General features: G+C 42.8%; 1 protein-coding gene across 1 annotated transcript; it reads right to left on the bottom strand.

Annotated features, from left to right (window-relative positions):
* Nucleotides 1–7,688: 7,688 nt before the first annotated feature.
* Nucleotides 7,689–24,569, bottom strand: LOC132388357 (histone H2B-like). Its single transcript, XM_059960696.1, has 4 exons — nucleotides 24,504–24,569; nucleotides 19,008–19,111; nucleotides 18,409–18,923; nucleotides 7,689–7,830 (listed from the first exon to the last, which is right to left on the bottom strand). The coding sequence occupies exons 1-3, from the start codon at nucleotides 24,567–24,569 to the stop codon at nucleotides 18,512–18,514; spliced, it is 582 nt and encodes a 193-aa protein (XP_059816679.1). The 3' UTR covers nucleotides 7,689–7,830; nucleotides 18,409–18,511.
* Nucleotides 24,570–24,928: the final 359 nt, after the last annotated feature.

Here is a 24,928-nt window from a genome sequence, read left to right as displayed (position 1 = left end):
AATGCTTAGATTCATGGTACTTTGCTTCCACTATTGCGGAAGGATGGAGATGATTTGATTGGACAGGTTCCAGCTGAAACATGCTAGGTCTGAAGTCCTGACAAATCACATAACTAGGGTTGTGGACAGTATTTCACTAAATAGCAGGGAAGTGGGTTCAACAGATTGGAATTGGAATGTTTTTATTATTGCCATAGGTACCGCAATAGTGAATGTTTTTGCATGTGTACCCTTGAGACAAATCAAATCATATCGTTACACAGTGTAATGAGGTAGGATAAGGTAAAACATTAATAATGCAGAAGGTGTAGAATAATGTGCAGAATAATTACAATAGAATTAAGGAAAAGTATGGATGAAATAATAGCATCCATGACATCACTGACGAGCGCTGCCTCAAAAAGGCAGCATCCATTATGAGGGACCGCCACCACCCAAGACATGCCTTCTTCCCATTTCTACCATCATGGAGGAGGTACAGGAGCCTGAAGGCACACACTCAATGGTTCAGCGACAGCCTCTTCCCATCTGACATCGGATTTCTTACTTATTTAACTTTTTTATACTATTTTTATAGAAATCTAACTGTGATTTACTGGTTTTATTATAATGCATTACGATGTACTTCTCGAGCATAACAAATTTCAAGACATATAGCATTGATATTAAACCTAATTCTTTTTGTGAATATTAAAGAGGATACAAAGAGTACTCTTACAGATGTATAAACAGTAAAAGAGAGTGTAGAATGGATATTGGACCTCTGGGAAATGACACTGGAGAAGTTGTCAGATACACTGAAACGGCAGAGAACTGTACACGTACTTTGTGTCAGTCTCCAATGTTTTCCGACATGAAGAGCATGCCAGAAATTGAAGCCTGGGCGGCATTGAGTATAGTCACTTTTAATAAGGAGAAATTGCTTGGAGAGTTGTAAATCCTGACGTTGGATGGACAAGACACCACGGATTCGCAAAAAGAGGCTGAAGCGATGGTGGAGGCATTCATAGTGCAAGAATAATTAGTCAGGAATTGTTCCCCGTCACCGGGAAATCACAAATGTCACTCTACTCCTGAGGAACACAGGAAGGAAAAAGATAGGAAATTATTGGTTGCTTAACAAGATTGCAGTGGACGGTGCAATTTGAGAGTCCATGCTACGGATGAAGTATAAGTGCATCTTGGTTCTTACTTCTCCTAACAGTAAGAGTGTTCACTTTGATTTTGTAAATATGTGGATTTCATCTCCAGGCACAGTGAGTATATAAGATCCCCATTTGAATACACTAAGACATGAACTGTTTGTTCATAGTCACAGTGCATTGATTACTCTTCACAGACATGTTTATCCAAATATTTGCGCAATTGCAAAATACTCCATTTGAGGTTTCTCCCCTCCCTGAAATGAGACATCTAGAGTTTACTCCAGTGTCATGGTGAACATCCTCTTATCATCAGTCGATGCTCTGAAGCATGTACCAGGAAATGTCGAAAACTGAGCTGCAAGTTGAATTCACAATTCTTTGTTTCTTGTCAATTCACAGGAAAATATGAGCGAAAGTCTGAGAAGCAGATTCCGACCACGCAACAGGTGACTTTGTGGTTTGTTAGAAGTAAAGGTCTGTTAAGATCTATTAAGATCAGAGCATTCCAGTGTTCCACTACTCTCTGAATAAATAAAACCCTACCCATCACATGCCCTTTGAACACACGCCTTCTCACTTTAAATGCCTGCCCTTTGGTATTTGACATTTCAACCCCGGGAATCAGATACTCCCTGTCTACTCTATCTATGCCTCTTTTAAACTTATAAACCTTCATCGGAATTCCCCTCAGGCTATTGTGCTCCAGAGGAAACAACTCACCGTCCTTTCCATTTGTATCCAGTCTCAATTGTAAGCCAGACTGACGCTGTGGAAATACAGCTCCAGAAATATGATTTTTATTTCTGCAAGGAGCATGTGTGTGTATGGCAAATATCCATCGACATTTCCTGGTACATGCTTCAGAGCATCGACTGATGATAAGAGGATGTTCACCATGACACTGGAGTAAACTCCAGATCTCTCCTTCTCCTGTGTAGTAAAGGACTTCAATTTGCTGCATCCTACTACAAGTTCTGAGTTATCATAATTCAAAAATGAGCAATGCTAAAAGTTCACGTGCAACGGTTGTATTTATATTTTCTGCCCATTACACTACTGGTGTTTTTGGCAGCAATAAAGGTCTTCCTTCTCTGGCTGTGTTCAGTGCTTCCTTCATCATGTCAGTGTTACGCCTGTGACAATAGACAATAGGTGCAGTAGACCATTCGGCCCTACAAGCCTGCACCGCCATTTTGAAATCATGGCTGATCAATTACTATCAATCCCCTGTTCCTGCTTTGTCCCCATATCTCTTGATTCCCTTATCCATGATACCTATCTAGCTCCTTCTTGAAAGCATCCAGAGAATTGGCCTCCACTATCTTCCAAGGCAGTGCATTCCAGACCCCCACAACTCTCTGGGAGAAGAAGCTTTTCCTTAACTCTTAACTTTTCCTAAATGACCTACCCCTTATTATCAAACCATGCCCTCTGGTACTGGACTCTCCCAGCATCTGGAACATATTTCCTGCCTCTATCTAGTCCAATCTCTTAATAATCTTACATGCTTCAATCAGATCCCCTCTCAATCTCCTTAATTCCAGCGTGTACAAGCCCAGTCTCTCTAACCTCTCTGCGTAAGACAGTCCAGACACCCCAGGAATTAACATCGTGAATCTACGCTGCACTTCCTCTACAGCCAGGATGTCCTTCCTTAACCCTGAAGACCAAAACTGTACACAATACTCCAGGTGAGGTCTCATCAGGGCTCTGTACAAATGCAGGATGATTTCCTTGCTCTTGTACTCAATTCACTTTGCAATAAAGGCCAACATTCCATTAGCCTTCTTCACTGCCTGCTGTACTTGCTCATTCACCTTCAGTGACTGATGAACAAGGACTCCGAGATCTCTTTGTATTGCTCCCTTACCCAACTCTAAACCGTTCAGATAATAATCTACCTTCCTGTTCTTACTCCCAAAGTGGATAACCTCACACTTATTCACATTAAACGCCATCTGCCTAGTATCTGCCCACTCACCCAGCCTATCTAAGTCACCCTGAATTCTCCCAGCATCCTCATCACAGGTCGTACTGCCATCCAGCTTAGTATCATCAGCAAATTTGCTGATGTTATTTTTTATGCCTTCATCCAAATCATTAACGTAAGTGGTAAACAGCTGTGGTCCCAATACCGAGCCCTGTGGCACCCCACTAGTCACCACCTGCCATTCCGAGAAACACACATTCACACCTACCCTTTGCTTTCTATCTGCCAACCAGTGTTCTATCCATGTCAATGCCTTCCCCCCGATGCCATGAGCTTTGATTTTACCCACCAATCTTCTATGTGGGACCTTATCAAATGCCTTCTGAAAATCAAGGTACACTACATCCACTGTATCTCCCCCGTCTAACTTCCTGGTTACATCCTCGAAAAACTCCAACAGATTAGTCAAGCATGATTCACCCTTGGTAAATCCATGCTGGCTTGGCCCAATCCTATCACTGCTATCTAGATATGCCACAATTTCATCCTTAATAATGGACTCCACTGATGTCAGGCTGACAGGCCGATAGTTCTCTGTTTTCTCCCTCTTCCTTTTTGAGAATTGCAAGATCGCTATTAAGTCAGGGTAGTAGACCCAGGAAATGAGAGAGAGAAGTTTGGAATGTCCTGGCCCCCAGCGATACAAAGCCACGGAAAAGGTCATTGTTTCTTGGAGGCGGAATTGTGTATTGAATACTATGCTTCGTGGATGCCCTCAGGCAACGTGGGCAGGTTAGGGGATGGCATCATTCCACCCTGAGTGACATCTGAGACCCTTTGAGTGGGGATAAAAGAGGGTCTGGGGAACAGCTCCTTGAGACGCACCAGAAGAAAGGCTAGAACAGCGTAATAGTGAAAGCCGGCGGAAAAGCCCACGTAGAAATATAGAAATATAAAACCATAAATAATTAAATAATAATAAATTATGCCGTGGAAATAATCAGTGATTCATAGTCATTTTATTCGTGACAACATTAATTCGTTATCAGCTAAGCACTGTTTCTGAGTTTAGTCTATTCATTTACTATATTAATAATTCACATGTCAAGACAAGACAAGGTAAAGGAGCAGAAGTAGGCCATTCGGCCCCTTGAGTCTGCTCTGCCACTTCACCATGAGCTTAAGTATTCTCCCATCTCCAATTTCCGACTTTTTCCCCATATTCCTTGATACCCTGACTAATTAGATTACCATCAATCTCCTCCTTAAACACCCTCAATTATTGGGCCTCCACACTGCATGTGGCAACGAATTCCATAATTCCACGACCATGATGCCTCAAACAGAATTACAGGACAATGAGTTCCAATCAATTTGCAATCAATGCCCACATTACACAATAATCTGTTTTGCTTTGGTATCATACTACAAACTTTCTCAATGTTTCTGTTGACATGTCACTCATTAAGTGAATACCAAATCGTCAGTCCTGTTGAAGTGATTTGAAGTGCTTTGTAATTTAATTAAATTTGTCATTTGATAACGTATATTGATAACTTTCAACAAAAGTAATCAGTCTATAATATTAGCTAAGCAGAGTCTGATGTGTCACATATCGGGGAATGTTTCTGTTCTCTTGATAAAACTAGATCTATTTAAAGGCAACAAAGGAGCACATTATGAACTTTAATTAATATTGTATAATACAATAGTTGTATCTAGTCTCAATTGTAAGCCAAGCTGACACTGAGGAAATACAGCTCCAGAAATAAGATTTTTAGTTCTGCAAGGAGTATGTGTGTGTGGCAAATATCAAGCAGCATTTCCTGGTGCATGATTCAGAGCACACGACTGACGATAAGAGGATGTTCACCACGACATTGGAGTAAACTCCAGATGTCTCTTTCTTCTGTGCAGTAAAGGAATTAAATTTTCTGCATCCTACTACAAGTTCTGAGTTATCATAATTCGAAAATGAACAATGCTGAAAGTCAAATGCAACTGTTCTATTTATATTTTCTGCCCATTACACTACCGGTGTTTTTGGCAGCAATAAAGGTCTTCCTCTCTGGTTGTGTCCAGGGCTTCCTTCATCATGTCAGTACTTCCACTTAGTTTTCTCTACTGTCTAGTATGCATTTCATGTGGAGTCTCAGGAATACAGTTGCACTCAGATGTAGAATTATTCTTTATTGCTTTTCCAGACCAGTTTTGATTTACCAGTCTGAATTTTTATTGCTGAACTGAAACCCTGAACGGGCAGGACCCATGGACATCTCTTCGCCTGGCCTCTACTTATTGACCTGTTAGGTATGGCTGATACTACCAAGAGCTAAAGCAGAAGGCCCTGACTCCAGACAACATAGAACTCAGGGTCATTGAGGCACATTGTCCTTCAAACCTGATGACATGTCTGTGGTTTTCTTGCAGCCCTTTATTTATTGCCATCCCTTATTTCAAGCATTGGCACAATTTAACATTCATCATAATCCACTTCCTCTTGTTCCAAACCTTTATGTGTCAGGTTTTTTTATCCTATTCAATATTAATCATTTGTTGTATTCCAGGTTTTAAGGTACTATGCTTTCAGTAACAAATGAATATTTCTGAACTTGTGTTGTAGATGGCGAGCTGCCCAAAAGGAACGAGCACTCCCAGCAATGATCCATCGGAAGCTGTTCAGTCTGCCAAAAACTTCAGTCAGACAGACAGACTGAACGACATACTTTATTGATCCCGAAGGAAATTGGGTCTCGTTACATTCATACTAAGCAGGAATTGTGTAGAAATATAGCAATATTTAACCAGAAATAATTAAATAATTATAAATTATGCCAAGTAGAAATAATCAGTGATTCATAGTCACTTTATTTGTGACAACATTAATTCGTCATGAGCTAAGTACTGTCTCTGTTATAGTCTATTCGTTTACTCTATTAATAATTCATATTACATTTCAAGCAAGGTAAAGGTGCAGAAGGAGGCCATTCGACCCATTGAGTCTGCTCTGCCACTCCACCATGAGCTGAACTATTCTCCCATCTAGATCCAATTTCCGACTTTTTCCCCATATCCCTTGATACACTGACTAATTCGATACCTATCAATCTCCTCCTTAAGCACCTTCAATGATTGGGCCTCCACACTGTATGTGGCAACGAATTCCATAATTCCACCACCATCTGGCTAAAAATATGTACCTTTTGCAATAATTTGATGAGAATGCCAGTAGGATAGATAAAGGGGATGCAGTGTATTTTGTATATCTGGGCGTTAAGAAGTCCTTTGACACAAGTGCCACACAGAAGGCTGTGCATTTAATTAAGAGCCCATGGTATTACAAGAATGTTACTAACATGGGTAGTACATTGGCTGATTGGTAGGAGGCAGCGAGTGGGAATAAATGGATCCTGTTCTGGTTGGCTGCCAGTGGCTGGTGGTGATCCGCAGGGTTCCTATGGGGCCACTTATTTTTATGCTGTATATAATGACTTAGATGAAGGAATAGATGGCTTTCCTGCCAGGTTTGCAGATATTAGGAATATTGGTGGAGGGACATGAAATGTTGAGGAAACAGATATGATAGAAACATAGAAACACGGAACTACTGCACAATACAGGCCCTCCAGCCTACAAAGCTGTGCCGAACATGTCCTTACCTTAGAAATTTTGCATTATGCCGATGACCTTTTGCTTTATATTCCTAATGTTGAGACTTTATTAGCTATCGTACATTCTTTTGTCTCCTGTTTTAGTCAGTATTCAGGATAAGAGTGAACTTATTCTATTGAATCATTTAGTATCAATTAATACTAACCTTCATTTTAAAATTGTAAGAAATAAACTTACTTATTTGGATGGAACAATTACTAAGAACCATAAATAGTTATTTAAAGAAAATTTGGGCCTGGGACCCCAAGATCCCTCTGATCCTCCTCACTGCCAAGAGTCTAGGCATTAACTCTACATTCTGCCATCATATTTGACCTACCAAAATGAACCAGGCCACACTTATCTGGGTTGAACTTCATCTACCATTTCTCAGCCCAGTTTTGCATCTTATTAATGCCTCATCTCATTAAATTACCTCATCTCAGTAATTTATAAAAATCATGAAGAGTTGGAGTCCCAGAATAGATCCCTGAGGCACAACACTGGACTCTGGCCTCCATGCAGAATATGACCCGTCTCCAAGCACATTTTGCCTTCTGGGGGTAAGTCAGTTCAGGATCCACAAAGCAATGTCTCCTTGGATCCCATGTATCCTTACTTTCTCATGGGGTTGAGGAGGAGATAAAACAAAGGATCATCAGTGATTGAATGGCAGAGCTGATTCAATGGGCCAGATTATCTCATTCTGCTCTTATGTCATATGGTCTTAAACAAGTACGTCTAAAATTAATTATTTATAATAATTTTGTGTTTAATGGGGACAATCTCAAGAGCACAGATATTAGGTACGGTGAATAAATGTTGCCAATATCAGTAGTAACCACTTCCAGTCTTACAATAAATGCTAATGAAGAATACATTGTTTGTATGTTTCATTGATTGTTAATTATTATTACAAGTGTTGCACTATTTCACATTTCGTTAACACACATTATACAGTGTTGAACTTCTATTGGCTGGAACTTTTGGTAGTGACACTAAGTTTCTGACCTTGTGCTGTTGATCAGATTTAACCCAGATGCTCACTGTAACTTGCGGAGAAGATATTCCTGATGTCACTTTCAGGGTCTATGGTGCAGCTGTCTGAAAAAAATGAACAGCACAAATGTCATTATTGTAATTGACATACGGCAACATACATCATCTCCAATAACTATATGATTTTCACTCCAATGGAAGAACTGCAGGAACGAGACTGCAGGATTTTCTGGGATTTGAAATCAGATGGTGTCATTCTCGTAAATGCTTATGTAGTGTTCTCGCACAGCTGTAAGATAACTCTGAACTAAACACTAAGCATAAACCAATCAATGAGGCGGTCCCAGTAAGATTAATCATTTACTGTTCACTCTTCCACATTAAGGTATGGTGAAAACTGTTGATAAAACAATACAAAAAATATACTGTATTTGTTTCCTTCTTGACATCACATTTACATCATAAACACTTGCAAAAGTAAAACTACAACAACAATCTTACATTAAAGTGCAACATACAGTCAGAATCTACCCACGCCATCGACTGGCTTTAAATACACTTCAACACAAACTATCCGCAACTCTTTAAATAACAAAAAACATAAACTTTATCAATCATCATTACTTTTAACAGAATCAGCGTTAACATTTTTAATTCAACATATCGATTATCTCATGAACTTAGGGCGTTGATTCACTAATGTTTCTCGTGCGTAGAAAGAAAACTTTTCTCGCGCTGATACTGTACACATAAGCCCCCTCCTTCCTGTTTCTCCAAACCGGTATTCTCCCACAACACACGGCGAAACCGGGAGTGACGTCATCGCATGCCGCTATATATCACAGAAAACGAATTTACTTTAAACAACCTTAACATTAACTAGAAAATGATAACAAACAAATTACTAAAGCAAAAGTATAATAAACTAAACAAATGCCTTAAAGGCAACACAGCTTAAGATCTCAAATGACTGCTCCGAAGATAAAATAATTGGTTATTTGGGGAAAGAAATAAGTATATACAATAAAGTTATTACGAACTCCGTGGAGCATGTGGGGATCTTCAGATATACAGGCACTCTCGCTTTCTTTCTTTTTTTTTCATTTTCTTTTTTTCTGTAAGGTTGTTAGAGGGGAGGGGCTAAGGGTATATTTGTTTTTCTTTCTGTAATTATTTGAAAACGCAATAAGAAACGTTTTAAAAAGAGGATCATTAAAAAAGGTCATTTAGCACAGAGTTAAGGAAAAACTTCTTCTCCCAGAGAGTTGTGGGGGTTTGGAATGCACTGCCTCGGAAGGTAGTGGAGGCCAATTCTCTGGATGCTTTCAAGGAGCTAAAGAGGTATCTTATGGATAGGGGAATCAAGGGATTAGGGGACAAGGCAGGAACAGGGTATTGATAGTAATTGGTCAGGCATGATCTCATAATGGCGGTGCAGGCTCGAAGGGCTGAATGGTCTACTTCTGCACCTATTGTCTATTGTCACAGGCGTAACACTGACATGATGAAGGAAGCCCTGAACACAGCCAAAGAAGGAAGACCTTTATTGCTGCCAAAACACCAGTAGTTTAATGGGCAGAAAATATAAATAGAACAGTTGCACCTGAACTTTTAGCATTGCTCATTTTCGAATAATGATAACTCAGAACCTGTAGTAGGATGCAGCAAATTGAAGTCCTTTACTACACAGGAGAAGGAGAGATCTGGAGTTTACTCCAGTGTCATGGTGAGCATCCTCTTATCATCAGTCGATGCTCTGAAGCATGTACCAGGAAATGTCGATGGATATTTGCCACACACACACATGCTCCTTGCAGAAATAAAAATCATATTTCTGGAGCTGTATTTCCACAGCGTCAATCTGGCTTACAATTGAGACTGGATACAATTGGAAAGGACGGTGAGTTGTTTCCTCTGGAGCACCATAGCCTGAGGGGAATTCCGATGAAGGTTTATAAGTTTAAAAGAGGCATAGATAGAGTAGACAGGGAGTATCTGATTCCCGGGGTTGAAATGTCAAATACCAAAGGGCAGGCATTTAAAGTGAGAAGGCGTGTGTTCAAAGGGCATGTGATGGGTAGGGTTTTATTTATTCAGAGAGTAGTGGAACACTGGAATGCTCTGATCTTAATAGATCTTAACAGACCTTTACTTTTAACAAACCACAAAGTCACCTATTGTGTCTTGGGAATTTGATTCTCAGACTTTCGCTCATATTTGAATTGACAATTAACAAAGAATTGTGAAGTCAACTTGCTGCTCAGTTATCTCAGACCATTGACTTTGTTGCCCATGGAAGAATTCCTCAACGTGTTTTCCGGAGTTCGGGTATGAGGACAGATGACACGTAATAGTTGAGTGAATGACACACACTAATCCTCATGGAGGGATCAGAAATGCAGTGAGGGAGCTATTTTAAGATCCTGGGTGCCAGTATGTCCGAGGAGCTAACCTGGACCCAAAATATTGATACAGCTGTAAAGAAGGTGTGACGGCGGCTATATTTCAATAGGAATTTGAGGAGATTTGGAATGTCACCAAAAACGCTATGCTTTCTTGGAAGCTTGACAAAATTTGAATTATTATCTGAAACGTTGATTAATTTCTACAGATGTCTGTTAGAGAGTTTATTGACTAGTTTCATCTTGGCCTGATATGGAAGCATCAATGCCATTGTACGGAAAAGCCTGTATTAAGTACTAAATATGGCCCAGTCCGTCATTGGTGAACCTCACCCACCATTGAATACAGGAAAGTATTCGGCACCAGTTCTGACTATCTCGTTTGACCAGACAGCTCCTCAGAAAATATCACCAAAATATTACCCCGTCCACCTCCCACCCAACTGGTGCATCAATCAAAGTATCTTCTCGATGAATAAACCCTGAACTATCATGGGAACATTTCCATTACAAGACCTACACGATTTTGTATAACTGTCCGTGAGTAACGTCTCGTGGGAAATTGTAATTGACAATGTTTTCAGCACTCTTGGGGATGCCTGCCTCAAGTGACATTCATCTATTTTGTCTAGTCAAACCAATCTCCCATTCATTACTATTCCAGCCAATTAACTTCTGAAAATATATACTCATGATGGCAAATCGACTTTATTGCATATGGCATGACTTAAGGTAGACCTAATGCATAATCTATATTCTGTGGGCTGTCTGTCCCTTCATCTTTGTGATGTTGCTGCATGCAAATTTTCCTTGGTACTGAACCCGTACCTCACTGAACTTATGATAATAAGAATAAACTCAATTTGACTTGGAAAAATTAATGTTTTATATTGCATTTCAGTATGTTCATTATATCAAAAAATAGATGTTTGACTTTAAATAAAATGTTGTTTGGAATATTAATGATCTGACACATTTGATTTAGTCAAAGCCCAAAGCATCATGGAGGATCCCTGGCACATATCTCCCAATCTCTTTGACCTATAATCATCGGGAAGGAGGCATTGCAGCTTGAGGACTATGACTGCTAGACTGGGTAATAGGCTTCTTCCATTAGGTTACAAAACCAATGAATGCCCTGCCACAACCGACCTCTCATCACAGGACAGTGATCTCTCTACTGTTAGTTGTTTTTTTAATGTGCTGCACACTGCATGCATTGTGAGTTATATTTTATGCACTTATTTTTGACTATATTTAGTTTTATGTGCTTTGTGCGATCAATGATCTGTGGTTGGAGCAAGTTGCAGAGGAATGTTGTTTCGATTGGTTAAAGAAGTGGAGCTAAGACAATCCTACCTGTGAAGAAATTCCCTCTGCATTACTGTTTAATCTGATCTCAAGTCGTCTGACCCCTCGGGCTTTGGAAAACTCAGTGTTAACAAGCAGCAGGAGAAACACCAGGACGACAAGTGTTTTTTGGAAGGCCATTATCTGGAGGAAGATATCTCACTTTTGATAGCTCTGGTAAAGAGAAAAGAAGGACATTGAAAGCTGATGGATATTGGAAGACCGAGATAGAGATGAAGTAGAGAGGATGTATTTTGTGGTGGGGGAGTTTGGGACCAGACGGTACAGCCTTGGAGTAGAAGTATGTCCCTTTACAACAGGGATAAGGAGGAATTTCTCGAGCCAGAAAGTGGTGAATCTGTGGAATTGCTTGCCACAGGCAGCTGTGAAGCTATTTAATTGGGGATGGGTAAAGCGGAGGTTGATAGATTATTCATTAATATGTTTGTGATAGGTTCCGGAGCAGGGGAAGCAAATGGGGTTGAGAGGGATAATAAATCATCCAAAATGGAATGATGGGCAGACCCGTTGGTTCTAAATGGCCTAATTCTGCTCCTATGACTTTTGGAAACTACAAATTGAGAGGGAGGATATTTCAGAAAACTGAGAATACAGGTAAAATGAATACAGACATACTACTATATGACAAGAATGACTGATCTTTGGATAGCTGGGACAGTAAATCAGATCAGTTTTAAAGGCAATACTGTATTTTTCTAGTTTAAGTTGTGTGTGTGCAACAATGGGCTATAGTATATCTGTGCTGAATTCGGTTCCCACATATTGTCTTGTACAATCAGACACTGTCACTGAAGGTAATAGATTATCTGCAGAAGTACAGACTCTGGTAGCCTTGAAGACAACTTTAGGACACCTTTCAATTGTAGATAGAATAATATTAAATTTACTATTCTCTTCTTTAATCACAGAGAGTATGAATTTAGATTCCATTCAGTATGAGCTGCAAGTTCCTGTACTGCTGCCTTTGCTGAGCTGATTGTTTTCCATTTCCCTAAAGTTGTTTCTATGCTGAGTTCTTAACAGTGTCAAGAGTGACAAGGTGGTGTGATTATTTCCTTGAGGCTATAGCGTGGGTTTGAGGTCCAATCGAGTGAACAGTTCAAATTCTAGGATGCTATTTCAATGCCAACCTGAATGAATCCAGGCAGATATGTTAAAGCCTCTTGAGTGATTTCCATATACCTTGGAAAAGATGGGCAAGTTCTCCCTGGTTTTGAGTCATTTTCTTTTCCATCAGGGCATAACATTGCTGCATGTGTGAGGTTCGTTGCTGTGTTTCCATTTTATCAGAAACTCTACTTCTAAAATACCTCAATGACAGAGAAATGGTTCAGGACAGCCCAAGCAGAGCATAGTACATTCAGTGGCCACTTTATTAGGAACACCCGTACATCCCATTACACTTGTTAGTGCCGATATCTCATCATCCAATATTGTCGATGAAACTTAATGCATAAAAGCATGCAAGAATGGTCAAGAGATTCATTTGTTGTTGAGACCAAACATCACCATAGGAGAGAAATGAGATCTTAGTGACTTTGACCATGGATTGATCATTTGTACCAGGCAAGGTGGATTGAGAATATCAGAGCCTTCAGCGACTTTCATGTACAAGAGTTAAAAGCGTTTAAAGATAAGTCATTTGATCATTGGCAGTTCTGTCAGTGAAAACGTTTGTTTCTGTGATATGTCAGACTGTTTAAGCTGACAGAAAGGTGCTATTAAATTACCACATGTTAAATCAATGGTGTGCAGAAGAACATCTCATGAACATGGAAAGACAAAACTAATTTAACGTCATTGCTGCTTGTGTGGTTTAAGATCCAAAATGTCTAATGATATTGTGAGAGATTTAAAATACTAAATGGAAACTTTACCTTGGGTTTAGAAATAGCAAATTGTAAATCGCAAAGGATTTAACCAACAGCTACAAGGTAACTGTCAAATGGGTCAGTTTGCTATGAAAATGCTTTGAGAACTAAGGAGAACATGGAACAATGAAGAGTACAGCACAGCACCAGGCCATTAGGGCCACAATGTTGTGATGAACTAGCTATAAAGCAAATCAAAAACACCCAAACACTAATCCTTCCTGCCTATACCATGTCCATACCATCCATCTTCCTGCAATCCTCTATCAGATTACCCCTCAGCCTTTGGAGCTCCAGTGGAAACAACATTTTATTACGCCTCCTGTGATAGCACACACCCTCTAAATGAAGCAGCATCCTGGTAAACATATTCTTCACCCTCTCCAACGCCTCCACATCCTTCCAAGTGTGGGGCGACCAGTACTGTATGCAGTCATCCAGATGTGGCCCAACGAGAGTCTTACAAAGTAGGAACATGACTATTGAGCTAAATGCTTCGAATAATAAATGCAAGCATGTTGTAAGCCTATTTCTAAACAACATACCAACTTGTGTAGCTACTTACAACTAGCAATGAACTAGGATGCCATGATCTCTCTGCTCAGCAACACCAAAGGACCTTGCCCATAACAGTGTTCTGTCTTGCGTTTGCCTTACTGAGGTGCAATTCGTCACATTTATCTGGGTCAAATTCCATTTGCTATTTCCCAGCCTATATCTGCAATTGATCTACATTTTGCTGTATGTATTGCCAGTCCTCCACACTATCCACAGCTCCATCAATTGTTTCTTCATCTTCCAATTTACCAATGAAGCCATCTACATTTAATGCTTGACAATAATTATTTCTGAAAGAAAAATCAGATGTACCTGTAACAAAGAAATGGAAGTTGCTTTCTTTGAGCTGCTGTATCAGATTTAGGTGGTTGTCCCCTATATATTGTGATTCAGGGAGGGGAGGAACCTCAAGTGGAGTATTCTGCAATGGCGCAAATAGTTTCTATTTGGATAGACATGTTTGTGAAGAGTAATCAATGCACTGTGACTATGAACAATCAGTTCATATCTGAGTGTATTCAAATGGGGATTTTATATCCTCACTGTGCCTGGAGATGAAATCCACATATTTACAAATCAAAGTGAACACTCTTACTGTCAGGAGAAGTAAGAAGTAAGAAGTAATGTTTTCTTTTCTTCTTGACCAGCCTTTGTACACCAGAGTTTCTGCACACTACCATCACTTCCGTGTCTCATGGGAACGTAACTATTGCAGAACTTCACTCAAGTATTCCCTGAACATTTGCCACACTACCGTACTTTTCCTTGAGAGCATTTGTTTCCAAATTCCTGCCTGATAGCCTCATAATTCCCCTTATTCCAATTAAATTCTTTTCTAACTTGTCTGCTCCGAATATCTCTCCAATGATATTGTAAAGGAGATAGGATTATATTCACTATCTCCAAAATGCTCTCCTACTGAGAGATCTGACACCTGACCAAGTTCATTTCCCAATACCAAATCAAGTGCAGCCTCTCCTCTTGTAGGCTTAACTACGTATTGTGTCAAGAAGCCTTCCAGAACACACCTAACAAACTCCACCTCATAAAAACCCTTGCTCTAGAGAGATGCTAATCTATATTTGGCAAATTAAAATTTCCCATCATGACAACTCTGTTATTCTTACACCTTTCCGGAATCTGTTTCCCTATCTGCTCCTCGATATTGCTGGTAATATAGGCTCTCCCCTTCTCTGTTCACTGTTTTGGGTGATTTTCACTGATCTTGAAGGGCCGTGCCTCACACAGCCAGACTGTTGCAATACAATGCTCTCCTCTAAGGTATGAGCAGAATGGTGGGTAAATATTCGATGGAGCAGAAACAAGTGGGGTCAGCAAAAAGGAGGCTCTAGATGTGATGGAGGCTCGAGTTGATGGGGAGTAGAAAGAGGGAACCAGAGCAGGAGGATGAGGCTACAAATGAAAGTTCAGCAACATCTGGAAACTGATTGACTGAAAAAAAAGAGGTTTATGTTTGCAAAATGCTGGCGGGTCTCAGTAGCCCCAGCAGCATCTATGCAGAGGAATAAACCGTGAATATTATGAGCCCAAACACTTCATCCTACATAGACTGTTTATTTCTCTGCTGAGATGCTGCCTGACTTGCTGAGCTCCTGCAGTACTTTGTGTGTTACTTTGCAGTTTATTCTCAGCATCTGCCGAACCTCGAGTTTCATATCTGCAGTGGGACTTTGACAGTTGTCATACAGAATGCCTGTTGACATTGAGTAATAAAGAGGAGAAAATCTGCAGTTATTGAAATCCAAGAACACACAAAATGCTACAGAAACACTGCAGGCCAGGCAGCATCTGTGGATAAAGTACAGTTTACATTTTGGGCCAAGATTCTCCAGTAGGACTGGGGAACAAACAATGAGGAGTAAATTTAAAGGTGGGGGAGGGGGAGAGAAACACAAAGTGATAACTGGAACTGGGAGAGGGAGAGACGAAGTAAGGAGCTGGGAAGTTGATTGGTGAAAGAGCTACAGGGCTGGAGAAGGGCAAGTCTGATAGGAGAGAACAGAAGGCAGTGGAAGAAAGAAAAGTGGTGGGGGAGAAACACCCGAGGGAGGTGATGGACAGGCGACAATAGGGAAACGTGGATGGGGAATGATGAGGGAGGGGAGGCATGACCGGAAGATCAAGAAATCGATGTTCATGCCATCAGATTGGAGGCTGACCAGCAAGAATACAAGGTGTTGTTCCTCCTACCTGAGTGTGGCCTCATCGCGACAATATAGGAGGCGATGGATTGACATTTCCACTGACTATATTGTTTCTGGAAGCTTGCTGTGTTGAAGTAGATGCTGAGATTTCTGCATAAAAACATTGACTGCTTTTGGCACATGTGCTGTTGAAACAGCACTTGTCCCCTCAAACTAATCCAGTATATTAACAACAACATGTCCCCTCCCTTTTCCAAAATATAATTCAACCACTCTAATACCATATATCCCATATGTTTACACAAATGGGAAATCAGGAATATTTGTCTATAACTAGGAGGATCCAACAGGGGTTTACCAGGATCCTGAATAGACACTACAATTGCAATTTTCCATGAGGAGGGAAGATGGCCTGAATGCCAAATAGGATTCAAAAATGTAATATTATCTCCAAAGAGCTCTGGCCATACGTTTAAACATGCAATAACTTATATCATCCTTTCCTAGAGACGTCAGCCCTGTATTAATAATCGTTTTCCTAAATTCACACAAATAAAACTCTACATCACTGTCATTGCTACAGCAGGTTTCCAACACGTCTGGGTATTTAGTCTCTTCATTATTTTGATTATGAGTTACAGCAAATGACCACGCCAGTAACTAAACCCTCTCTGTTTCAGTCACAATTGTATCACCTTCTTTAATCAATACTGGGAACCCTATAAATCCCTCACCCCCATTTTCTTAATCATTCCCCTAACACCTCCAAGTTTAATTGTCCTTCCAATTCTAGCACAATATGACCTCTAGTAAATATTTTTCACAACCTTCTTTACCTTCCTCACCACGGCCTGTGACCTGTTACACTTAATAAGATCACGCAGACAGTGATACTTCTTAACTTTCCAAAATGCCACATTTTTTCTCAATAATTGCTTCTGCACACTCCTCCGTCCACCATGGTACAGCTTTTCTCCTAATAATGCACTTTTTAATATGAGTCTCTTCCAGCAAATTTGAGGAATAACGTGACAACCTTTCTTTGCAGAAATCGACATCATGCTCACCATTCCATCCACACAGATGTCCCATTCATCACATAAAACATTAAAACTTCTCCAATTTGCTTTACCGAAATTCCACCTCCTCAAAGTGGCATCTTGGTCTAAACCCAGGCTTATAAATAGAGGAAAATGATCACTCCCCAATGTTTCATCTCCCATGACATACCACCCACTCACTGCAGCATGAATGTTTGAAACCATAGTTAAACTTACAGCAATTTCAGAACTATTATGAACATTAAATCTCATAACTCTCCCACCAGTTAGACACAGTGAAATATCTAAAACTCTTCTGCAATCATACCAGCACCATCATTCTGAGAACAAGCCCACAGTGAAGTCTATGCATTAAAATCCCCAACCATACAACCCTTAGTGAGCTGGAGCTACATATACTCTAACACATCAATCGAAAGCTTTCCACCATGGTTATAATAATATACCTCTTTAATGTCGCTCCCTGTTGAATCAAATACTTCTACAAGTGTATCATACATTTCATTCACATCCACAACTGTATGCCTTCTCCCTTTCTGTATAAAATTTGCAATAGCACCTTCTCTACCAAATAATCTATCACGCCTAATTACAATATAATCCTGGAAGGAAGAATTTAAATGTGGGAAACCAGGTTTCCGGAATACATACAACGTCAGATAGATATGATAAATCAGAAATAAACTTGGAGTCTTGACCGTGAAAAATTCTGGCTTCCGGAAATATGCGTATTCTCCCTTCATATACAGTCTGGAGAAATGTAGCGGGACGTTTATGATTGGTGAAACAGATTTAAACTAAGTGTAGTTAATATTGCCACGGTGTCTGGAGATTTAGTTCACCGATTTCTTTCAATTGATAAATGTTCGCGGACGGTCATTGTGTAAACTCAAGTCAGTTTACCAACGGATGGCCCTTCAGAAAGTGGGGCTTTAACAAATACAGTCTGAACAAACCGTGAGTGTTCAGCTCTCGTGTTGGAATGGGGTTAAGAGAAGTAACCAAAATGGGACAAAACTCAAAGAACCGCATCCTCCACGGTAATTAAACCAGAAGCAACAATTAGTGTCTTCTTCAGAGAAACCTGATGACCGAGAGGAAATGACAGGGAAGGGGTGCGTCACGATTCCGTGCCTGTGCAGTACGCAGGAATGTAACAGAGAAATCTGGATTCTGCTGAATAGTGGACAGCAATTTCTGAGTAACGGAGATAAGATTCTGAATGAGCGCATCAAAAAGCAATTTTCAAACTTACCTCAAGTCCATGGCTCAATATTTTGTAACTCTTTTAATGAAAGCGTGAGTGGCTCTTAAATGATCCTTTGAAGTTCCCGTTTGTTTTGTCAGTAAAGTTGTCTTTACTTGGAGCTGGTGTACTTGGTCACCGCCATTGTTCCTTCGGACACGGCGTGCTTGGCCAGCTCCCCGGGCAGCAGCAGGCGCACGGTGGTCTGGATCTCCCGGGAGCTGATGGTGGACCGCTTGTTGTAGTCGGCCAGGCGGTAAGCCTCACCCGCGATGCGCTCGAAGATATCGTTCACGAATGAATTCATGATGCTCATGGCCTTGGAGGAGATGCCGGTGTCGGGGTAAACCTGCTTCATCACTTTGTAACTCACCTTCCTCGACCACTTGCACTTCTTGCCGGACTTGCTCGCCGGTTTGGACAGAGCTTTCTTGGCGCCCTTCTTGGGAGCGGGTTTCGGTGGATCAGGCACTTCCCCGTCGGTTTCAAACACAATAATAATCAGAAACTGTTCGGAGCCCGGACTAAATAGGCAGCGCACAAAATGGTATGTTAATTAGAATGGTGACGCTGAGCATTCCGATTGGCTGCTTGGAGAAAGGAATCACCAAGCGGAACGCTGGGGGATGGGAAGCGGCACCAATGTGTGACGGTTCGCGCTGCGTTTAATACAGGAGGAAGGACAGAGGGCAGAGACAGGCGGGGGTGCGGGCTGCAATTGAAAAGGGAAACGCAAATTTCAAAAGCAGTATGAAAATAAAATTAGATGAAATATTGTAAAATTAAACACGAAGACGTTCAGTTCATGACACAGGGCAGCAGGAGAGCGAAGGAGAGATTTGGACATTTCAAAGTAAAGTTCAAATCGAGTTTATTTATGCACACAGGTGAAAGGAACAACGGATTTGTAGCAGCATCACAGACACATTTCGTCTGACACAACATTGACAAGAAACACTGGAATTAAATATGAATTATACCAACATATTCAAGTAGTCAGAGGACTATCAGAACAAAATCAAAATAACAAAGAGATTATGCAGGCAGTCGGAGAATCACCCCTCTTGTGCTTCTTCATCTCGTCACTCTCGATTCAGTGCCACGCAACGCTGCCACATTGATCCGGCCCATGCCTTCATCCACCAGGTCCAACGCTTGCCTTTGTTGGATCTTACTCCTCCTTACACTAGTCTTCGAGTTTGTGGGTGTGTGGCCAGGGTTAGAAGGGGTGGGTGCCACTTCTTAGGATTGGGTTTGAGGGTAGGGCTGGTGGATGTATATGTGAGGCTGGAAGAGATAAAGCTGTGGAGTTTAGTATGGTGAGATATGTGGGACTATGGTGGATAGGGTAGTGTAGTGGAGCCACTTTAATCTAGCCGATGCCTTTCATTAACGTGGCCTGACTCCCACTTGGCTTAAAGAACCGGGTGTGCAAAGGGACACATCATCAGCACTGCAACCTCGGGTCATTGGGGGTTTCGGGTCGTTAATCATGAGACTCTCTTGCCCAGGTGACCGAGCCAGGGTTGATCAGACCCAGCTTGTGTTTATCCCATGGACCAAGATAATCAGAGGCACTGTAATTCTGCAAGTTGTGGGTATTTTCGAACTTGTTACTTGGCTGTATTTTGACCATTTGGAGAGTACAATGTTCTGAGGCCTTGTAATCAGGCTTTACCTCCTCGTAAGGTACCACTTTCCTGCTTTAAATTTACATCTGTCTTTATTTTGCATCTGTGTGCCTGGGATTGCATGGGTTAATGATTGAGGTTTGCGGATTTGTCCATAATTCCAAAATACAAAAATCTCTGAAATCCAGAACTTTTTCTGCTGACATGACGTCACAAATGGAGAATTTTACCAGGATTAAATGGCTTGTCATATGAAAAGCGTTTCATAGCTCTGGGCCTCTCTTCCCCGTGACATTGAAGAAAGAAGGGTTACCGAATTGAAACCTATCAAATAGTGGAAGGGCTTGATTGAGTGGATGTGGAGAGGATTTTTCCTGTGGTGGGAGTGTCTAAAGCCAGACCACCCAGCTTCAAAATAGAATATCCTTCCAGAAGGGAGAGGAGGAGGAATTCCTTCAGCCAGAGAATGGTGAATCAGTGGAATTTTTGCCACAGGCAGCAGGAGAGGCCAAATCACTGGGTATAGGCAGAGATTCATAGATTCTTTAGTGGTCAGGGCATAAAGGGATACAAGGGAAGATAAGAGGTAAGAGGATAAATTGATCAGTGATGATGAAATGGCAGAGCAGGCTCGATGGGCGAAATGGCTGAATTCTGCTCCTATATCTTGTGGCCTTATGGTCTGAGTGACGAAAACTCTCCCAGAGACTGGTGATCTCAGCTTTGACACAACCCAGCACCTGAGGCTCCAGATTACTTATACAGCGAATACAGAAGTTCTTCATTTTCTGATTAAAGAGATATAATTCAATTTCCATCCTGAATGCATGTCAACTCATTCTGATGTAAAAGAGTAATGATGCTTTGGGCTGAGAACCTTCACACAGTGATCTGATGGAAGGGTCTTGGCCCGAAGTGTTAACTGTTTACTCTTTGGCATACAGGCTGCCTGTCCTCATGAGTTCCACCAGCATCTTTTGTTGCTTTGGATTTCCAGCATCAGCAGATTCTCTCGTGTTTGCGATTTACACCTCATTCTGAGGGTATTTTCCTCAGTTTTGGAACTCTCATTCAGGGGAAAGATCCTCCTTGCCTACTGTCTGTCACATCCTGAAAGAATCTAACAGATTTCCTCGTTTACTCATTAACTGCAAGGAATACAGACCCAGCCCACTCACTGTCCTTTCACATAACCAACCCTCCATCCCTGGAACCAGCCCAGTCAGTGTGGGGAACAGTCACTGCACTCCCTCTATTGCAGGGATATCCTTCCTGAGGAAGTGTGACCAAACACGGACACTACATTCAAGGTGTGCTCTCACCAGGACCCTATAGAATCCACTGAGATATCTGTACCCCTCTTCTCCACTCCTCCTGGATCACAGGACAAAGTACTGTTTGCCCCTCTCATTACTTGTTGTATCTGCATGTTAACTCAAGTGATTTGTTTACAATGACACCCAGGTCCCTTTGAACATCCCCATGTGAAAATGATTCTTACAGATTGATCCTGGGAATAGGTGATCTCACTTTTCCCCACATTCTATTCCATCCGCCTCATCCTCAACCATTCACTCTCCTCTCTACATCCCCCAAACCTTCTCACTACTGACACTGTCCGTCCCGCTCTGCCAGAGCAACAGACGTTGTCAATGAGTTGTGCAGCACAGAAACAGGCCCTTCAGCCCAACACATCCATGCTGACAAAGTGGACAAACAAAACCATTCTCAGTTATCTACATTTGGCCCATGTCCCTGTGAAACATCCCTCTCCACAGTGCAAGAGATATTGTAATGGTGCCCACCTATACCATCACAGGAGGCAGTTTGTTACATGTAAATAGCGCATTCTGTGTACAAAACCTGCTCCTCATGGTCCCATTTAAATCTTCCCTCTCTCACTTTATACCTGGAATCTCAAGCTTCCAACTTCATGACCCTGGAGATAACAGATTCACTACTGACCATATCAATGTCTGCCATTATTTTATCAACCTGTCTAATGTCACATACACTCTGATGAGGAATTTCCAGCCTATCCAGCCTCCTGTTAAATCCCTTTTGCACCCTCTCCAGTTTAATGTCACCCTCTGCTCACAGGGCAACTATAAATGTACGTCATGCTCCAAGAGTCGTTTCCCCAAGGCTGGGAGAGCTGTAATGTGACGTCACTGCTCAGTGTCCAATACTCTCCCGATGAATGCTGGTGTGGCAAACACCTTCTTCACCGTCCTGCCTATCTGTGTTTACCCTTTGAAGGAATACGATATCTGCACCCCGATATCTCTGTTTTACAGCACTCCCAGGGACCGACCATTCCCCACGGCAGTTCTGCCGTGGTTCGTGAATGATAATGGAACATCTCTTGTTCTTGTTTGCAGGCTCGAAGGGCAGAATGGACTACTCCTGCACCTATTTTCCATGTTTCTATCTCACATTCCTCAAATCACTGAGCTCATTGATCACCGTCCTGTTGTATTGCTAGTTACATTTTTTCACTCTTTAAAGGGCTGCCCAAGAAACACACAGAGAGACAGAGCGGGGAGGTGAGGGGACAGAGTCAGAGTGACGGACAGAGCCGAGAGCGGCTTCTCATCGTCCAGCTCCGCCTTCACTTTACTAGGCCCGGCAATTTCCTATCCGCAGCACAGCGCTCGAGCGGAAAAAAAAACTCCCTCACACAACACGTACACACTGAAGGTTTTCTGGAAATTTGCTGATTCTCATGCTTTAAATTATAGGAAGTGCTTTTCCATTCCGCAAATACCAGAGAAACTCGGTCTGTCGCTCCCCGGCCCCATGACCAGTGCGAGCGCCCTAACACACAGCAGTTGGTGGGCGAGGGTGCAGTCACTTCCAGTGATAAGAGCGTTAATTCATCAGAACAATTGTTCCTCTAGGTCGCGAGGGAAATGAAAGTCCGGTCACATAAAGGAACAGGATAAGACTGATATTAGGATATATAGATCACGCTTCTGGCGCCTTCTAAACCCCAGGTAAAGTGGTGGCTGAGGAGCTGGTGTGAGGTTGTTGATGCACCATCAATATCTCAGTCTGAGACGTAAGGCGAGATATCGGCTTTAATTGACTGAAGAAGGAACCAGCAGCGAGTGAACATCATACTACATCCTGGAGAATGAGGGAGAGGATCAGACCTCGATCGCCTTTATACAGGGGCCTGTGGGAGGAGCGTGTCCAGACAGGCACATAGTTCACCACATTCACTTTGTTTAAACGTGTACCCATGTGGCGAAGTTTCTTACAGGTCAAGTCTATCAGGTGGTCGAATCTGTCGCTGCCATCTACGTAGCACCGGCTGTGATTGCACCGATGCCGGCGATATTGGTGATTGCACAGGAGACGGAGGTTGTGTTGGTTCCAGCTCATGCATGTGCGAGGCACCTGGTATATAGGTGTCATGAGGAGTCTATGTAGGGCCTGGTGAGCGCGGTGTCACCTCGGGTACAGGGTTCATAGTTACCGGAGAGTGTTCAGGGTAGTGGTCTGCTGCACCTGCGGGCGCCAGGTCGCGGATGGAGACCGTGTCCTCCCGCCCATCAGGTAGAACCACGTAGGCATACTGGGGGTTCGCATGCAGAAGGTGAACCCTCTCGACCAGCGGGGAGTATTTATTGCTGCTCACATGTTTCCGGAGCAGCACTGGCCCCGGGGACATCAGCCAAACTGGTAGAGTGGTCCCAGTGACAGACTTCCTGGGAAAAGAGAATAGGAGTTCGTGAGGGGGGTTGGGGCCGCCATCCAACCACCTGGGCCCTCCAAGGGCTTGTGCCTGGCTCAGTGATCCTCTCCCTGAGCAGCCGCTGCACCCCTGACTGAATGAAGGCCCTGTCCCGCGCACTGTACCGCCTGCTTTTAGTCGCCACACGTTTACAGTCGGGTTCAGGTTGGCGAACCGCGGCGGGGGAGGGACTTTGAGAGTTGAGAGACTGCAAGTGGTGTCGGTAGGGCAGCTGTTGTGCTGGATGGGATGTGTGTGCCGCTGTGTGTGAAGTTCCACAGAACTGAGGATTCCGGACAGTGAGTGGTGGGAGGGGCCCGTCATATAACACAGTCACACTTTCGAGATGGCTCTGGAAGTCCAGCCCCAACAGCACAGGTGCGCACAGATTAGGCATGACCAGCAGCGCAAAGTTCCGATATGCTGTGCCCTGCACCACCAATGCCGCTACACAACCCGCCCAGATGTCTGTGGAATGCGACCCAGTAGCCAAATGGATCTTCTGACTTACTGGCCGTGTTGCGAGTCCGCAGCGTTGCACTGTGTCCGGGTGAATAAAACTCATAGTACTGCCCGTGACAAAAAGGCATCTAGTCCTGTGCCCCACCACCCGGATGTCCATCATTGACCTTGCAAGCTGGTGTGGGGCGCTTTGGTCGAGGGTCACAGTGGCCAGAGTCGAGCCGTCGGGGTACCCGTTAAGCATCGGCGGGTCGGGTGCGGGGCATGCTGACGCCGACAAAGATGGCCGCCCACATCCAGGGTATCCGGTAAGCACCCGAGGGTCGGGGGCGGGGCATGCTGACGCCGACAGATGGCCGCCCACATCCGGGCATGCAAGATGGCGGCCCCCACGTCTCACCAGCAGCGCTGCACTCCGCTCGCAGTTTAGACTTACAGACCTCGGCGAAATGGCCCCGCTTTCCGCAGCTGGAGCAGGTCGCTTCTCGCGCTGGACAGCGTTTTCGGGGTTACGTTTTGAGGCCGCAGAAATAACAAAGCACAGGCTTCTGACGGGCTCGGGGAGCTGGTGGAATCGCAGTGGCAGCGACAATTTCGCTCCCGGGTGCCGGCCGTGGCGGGGTCGGTGGCGTCCACGGAACCGGCGGGGAATCTCGCGACTGGACAGCGTCGGCGTATTGCAGCGCAGCTTCCAAAG

Source organism: Hypanus sabinus, unplaced genomic scaffold, assembly GCF_030144855.1.
Source record: "Hypanus sabinus isolate sHypSab1 unplaced genomic scaffold, sHypSab1.hap1 scaffold_303, whole genome shotgun sequence".
NCBI classification, from domain to species: domain Eukaryota; kingdom Metazoa; phylum Chordata; class Chondrichthyes; order Myliobatiformes; family Dasyatidae; genus Hypanus; species Hypanus sabinus.
This window is presented reverse-complemented; position numbering and strand designations above follow the sequence as displayed.

Bases quoted from the DNA above. Each gene is read 5' to 3' on its own strand.
- LOC132388357 (XM_059960696.1), bottom strand. From the start codon at position 24,569: ATGCCCCGCCCCCGACCCTCGGGTGCTTACCGGATACCCTGGATGTGG. The intron at 19,112-24,503 runs GTCAGCATGCCC...TTTCAATTGCAG, and splicing joins GGGCGGCCATCTTTGTCGGC to CCCGCACCCCCGCCTGTCTC. The intron at 18,924-19,007 runs GTGATTCCTTTC...CTGCCTATTTAG, and splicing joins ATCCCCCAGCGTTCCGCTTG to TCCGGGCTCCGAACAGTTTC.